Source organism: Cupressus sempervirens, chromosome 4, assembly GCF_028749045.1.
Source record: "Cupressus sempervirens isolate cs-2001-9-10 chromosome 4, ASM2874904v1, whole genome shotgun sequence".
NCBI classification, from domain to species: Eukaryota; Viridiplantae; Streptophyta; class Pinopsida; order Cupressales; family Cupressaceae; genus Cupressus; species Cupressus sempervirens.
Genome location: NC_143121.1, coordinates 851,879,431 through 851,884,201, shown reverse-complemented (window position 1 = coordinate 851,884,201; position 4,771 = coordinate 851,879,431). Strand labels below are relative to the sequence as shown.

At 34.1% G+C, this 4,771-nt stretch overlaps 1 protein-coding gene across 1 annotated transcript; it reads right to left on the bottom strand.

Moving 5' to 3' along the window:
• Positions 1-469: 469 nt before the first annotated feature.
• On the bottom strand, positions 470-3,512 carry LOC149564052 (uncharacterized). Its single transcript, XM_089824101.1, has 4 exons — positions 3,375-3,512; positions 1,676-2,324; positions 1,146-1,366; positions 470-605 (listed from the first exon to the last, which is right to left on the bottom strand). Exons 2-4 carry the CDS (start codon positions 1,749-1,751, stop codon positions 564-566), a joined length of 339 nt encoding a protein of 112 aa, XP_089680227.1. The 5' UTR covers positions 1,752-2,324; positions 3,375-3,512; the 3' UTR covers positions 470-563.
• Positions 3,513-4,771: the final 1,259 nt, after the last annotated feature.

Genomic DNA, 4,771 nt, shown 5'->3' with positions numbered 1-4,771 from the left:
ATTTCCTCATTGAAATACAAAAGAAATAAGCAGAAGAAAAGCAGCCCACAAAAGATTTCCCCTATGACAACACAAACTACAACGGGCTGCAATTGGAAACATTAATTTGAATCCTTGACAAAAATGATATTAAAATCACACAATCTAAAATTTTCATTTTGAAAACTGACAGTTTCCTAACCCATTTCACCTGTAATTGATGCCTATTAGTATCATTTGGTTTTGTAGTTCCATCAAAGTTGAATCAAATCAAACAAAGGATTTATAAATGTCATTTATAAAAACAGATCAACCCATGCGAGATTTATAAACATTCTATCTAGCATCAAATCCGATTACAAATGAAACTGCTAAACCTTTTTCACATTGATTTCGACCTATAATACATAACAAAAAGGCTGATACAACAAATTTAATAAACTCAACATATCACAAGGAACTCATACCTTAATTATTGAACCTTCCTCTGCATTTTCTGCAAACATGTATTTGTATTCTCTGAACCAAAATTGCCTCCATGCCAGTTGCTCACATTCTGAGGTTTGTATCCCTTGAAAATGCTCTTAAATCGGTGGGCATCTCAATGCTTCCTTCCTCTCATTTTCCTGCAACACATGGTATCAGGCAATTGGTCTTTTTAGATAGCTAGCTAGCTAGCCTTTATTTAAAAATCATTGTATAATATGCAATTTTTCTTCTTACATGGGTGGAACAATCATTTTATAGTTTGGCAACAGCCCTTTTTAAGCTATTGTTAATGTGACCAAACACGAAGGTACCTCAGCAATGAGGTTGAAAATCTATGGTTCCTCTTTATAGATTTACAATTACAACTAAAATGATTCAAGTTACTGTATTTCTTTTGTGAGGAAAGAACTAAAGGTTCCAAGATAAGATTTTTAAATGGAGTAAAAGCTGAAGGGATTGAACGTGGAGAAAGAGACTCTCCTATTGCTGTGAATTACTAATACTTCAAGTCTGATGACCAAAAAAGACATTAAGTAGGCACGTCTCCATGTTACAATAGTTCTTTGTGATCTATTATCAGGATGAGAGAGAAGGATGTATGATCACTATAGGCGTTCTCATTTAGCATTACTTGACAATTATTACACACAGGGTCTCAATATTAATAAAAAGCATACCTGCATCTGAGTGGTGTCTTTGCTAATAGTGTATTGATCTGCGCCAAGGACTTCAAGTGCCTCTTTTCTTTTGTTATCAGAGGAACTTATAACAGTCACATGATGCTCAAGGGCCTTGACAATCTTCACACCAATGTGACCTACACCCCCAACTCCAATATCCACATAACAGTGGTGCAGCTTGTTCAAGGGCCAGACTTTCAGGGATATGAACCACAAACCTGCATCATCTCAAACATTTACTGCTTTACTCCACAAACATAACTACAATAGACCAATTCTACTAAACTACTTGTGATCCAGTTTAAATGAGACTAACAAGATATTGCAGAATCAAAAACTATTGCTTAAGAGAAGTGAGTAATCAAATAATTGAACTGAAGCAGATAAGAGTGCACACTGTAAGATAACCATCTAGTCACATGGTGATTGTAAGACAATTATCTTATAGTTGTAAGACACTACTTCAAGAAAATGAGACAATCTAACCAATTGAACAAATCGTAAGGTTTGTAATACCAGTCACTCACATTCTGAGGTTTGTAAATCAGGGGACACCATGACTCCTCGCATTGTTACTCTGCCTTTCCCGCTTTGCCATCCCATTTCCTCTCGGGCTTTGTAGTTCTTGACTCAATTTGGCAATACCAAGAGGCATTTCATTCAGGAACAAAAGAATATCTCGGAAATCTAAAACGTGACAGAGATCCATGAGTTGTAGAGATCCACAGTGAATCCCAAAGGAGAGAATTCTTGTCATGACATTGCAACTGGTGAATTCAGTTTCATCAGTGAAATAATCTGACGTTGACATTGACATTAAATTTGGTTTTATCAATACAAACCCCTTGAAGTAAACAAGTGGCCATCAGCTCCTTAGACAGCAATCCTGCCTCAAAGTCAATCAGATTCGGATGCTTTGGAATACAATCAGAACCATCAATCAGGTCAGATCCAATAAACCCATCTGCTATAGCAGGAATTAAACCCTAATTCAGGCATTAAAACCCATTCCTCTTTTTCCTGCCGCTGAGACTCCCCTTGTTCTGCAGCATTTGGGTAATCAGATTCAGATTGTTAGCCACTGTAGATTTGAATTGTTAGCCACAATAATGCCGTCCTCATCCCCGTCCTCGTTAAGCCCAATTCCCAACCTTGATTATCCACTTTACGAAACCCCTGCGACCCTTAAAAACATAGCATCAGTAAGCTTATCAAAAAGGAAAACTGGCCAACAAGGACATGAAAAGATTATCCCTATGAATTTTTACAATCCATCAACTTTCTGGGTTCAATGCAAACTTTCATGCACAATTGAATTTGAATTCAACAGACATTTTAATACACAAAACGAATTAAAATGTAGAAACAATTTATGGATTCACTGTAAATCCTTGCACGCGATCCAATTTCAAAACAGTTTCTGAAATCAATACAAATTTATACGTAACGGAATCCAAAAGCAGGATTCAGTGAAAGGGTTATTCGATTCAGACATGTGTGTTCAGCTGTAGAATGAAGCCGTTCATCACAACCATCAGCCATAAATTAAGTCCCAATCCCATTTCTTGTTTAAGTGCATTCCTAATAATTGGATCTCTGGAATTGGGTGAGCCAGTTTTTCTGCCTTATTACCGAAATTTTGATTTATGGACTTATCAAAGAAAGAGTGTTTTGAATCTCAATTCCGTTTTAGGCCAATGCTACCTAAAACTTTCAGATTCATAGCGATGAATTCGTGATTCCGGTCATTTGGGAAAAACAGCGTGAGTACGTTATACCTTTAAGCAAACACAACTTCTGATAAAAAGGGATTGTGCATTTGATTTAGTTCTCCTAAGCAGACACAGACGAATAGAAATGGATGGCTCAAATGAAAAATTTCTGTAATCATAAAGACAACCAGATCAAAACTTTCGGCACTAAAGGAAGCAATGCGGACGTTCTCTCGCCAACATATGCAAGCACATTAAATCACAGTCATAAATGTTGTCCCTCTTTTCCATCCCATTTCCTCTCAGGTTTCCTAGTTCTTGATTCCTCAAGTTGACCAGATCAAAGAAATTACGAACAGGGAAATAGCCTTGCAAATACCGGGAAAGAATTTATTAATAATTCTAGCCATCTAAAATGCAATTTCAAGGTTTAATTGCATAAAATTATGCAGGTGAAACACGAAATTTTACTCAAAAATCTGACTCAAAAAATTAAAGCATGAAGGTTGTCCACCTGATTTGAGAAGAAAATTCTCTCAGCAGCGTGAGAATTTTTGAAGTGGATATCTCAACTGAACTCGATTGCCAAGAATTCGATCGGTCGGGGACGCCCAGCTAACTGAAGCAATGCTTGTGCACTGGGAATCTCAATTGAAGGCATTCTTGAATTATGAGAGAATTCTTCTCTTGAATTATGAGAGAATTATCTGGGCAGTGCGAATCCCAATTGAAGACCCAGTTAACTAAAGCATGCTTGTGCATGCCCGTTTATGTTTTTGAATTTGAAGGGAGGAAATCAATGAATTTGCCCGTTTATATTTTCGAATTTGAATTTAGTAATCAAAGTGCGTGACATTTCATAGACACGTATGTCAAGTGGAAATTTAAATTGGGGAAATCAAAGCAAGTGGTGTTTCATAGATAGTTTTAAGTGGTTTTAGTTAATTTCTAGATTGATTTAGATAATTGGTAGGGAAACTCTAATGGTTTTTAATTGATTGAGTTAATTTCTAGATTGATTTAGTTAATTTCTAGTTTCTTACGAGATAAGTTTTTTTGAAGACAAAATAACAAGGGTTTTGCAAGAGCTAGATTTCCTGTTTTTGATGAAAAAATAGATGATTATTTTAGTGATTGATTTGTCAAATTCTATATTAATTATATATATATATATTAATCCATAAGTATGTAATTAGAACAAAATGTACAAATATATGGTGTGGATAAGATCCAATGCATTTCTTGCAAACAATTATATGGCAATAAAATTAATACTAGTTACTATAAATAAATTTATTTTAAGATAGACAATAATAAAATAATTGTATATACTTTTTTCAATATATATTTGTAGTTGAAATTGTTAGAGAAATTAATGTTGAATGGGGAAATTCGTAGTTATGTTGTGTGCAAAAAAACAATGATCATATTTGTCACTTAAGAAATTCATATTTCATTGCAAAATAGAATCCAATAAATAAACAACATTTATAATAATGTTTGAACTTGGAAGAAATCTGAATTTTTTATTTAAAATAAAATCAGCAATATTAAAAGGAATATGCAATATAGGCCATAATATTTTAAGGATAGTAGCAAAAATATTCTCCATTTGTCAAGAGGGAAAATAGTAAAGAAATGCATTGAAACACCTCCATATTTTTCCTAAAATGAAGAGCAAAAATATTTTAGTTGTATGGTAAATCCCAAAATAATTAGACAAAAAATAGTTAAGACCATTGTTGTTGCTTGTGCTCAGATAAAAAAATAAAATGAGAGACTTTTATAGAATATTTCTAAAGGCACTGTTAACATCTAAACAGGAGGCTACAAACCTTTAAAAAATTAATATCTACCTGAAAATCATTGTGGAAAGAATAGAAAAAGGAGAAACACCATGAACAGTTATTT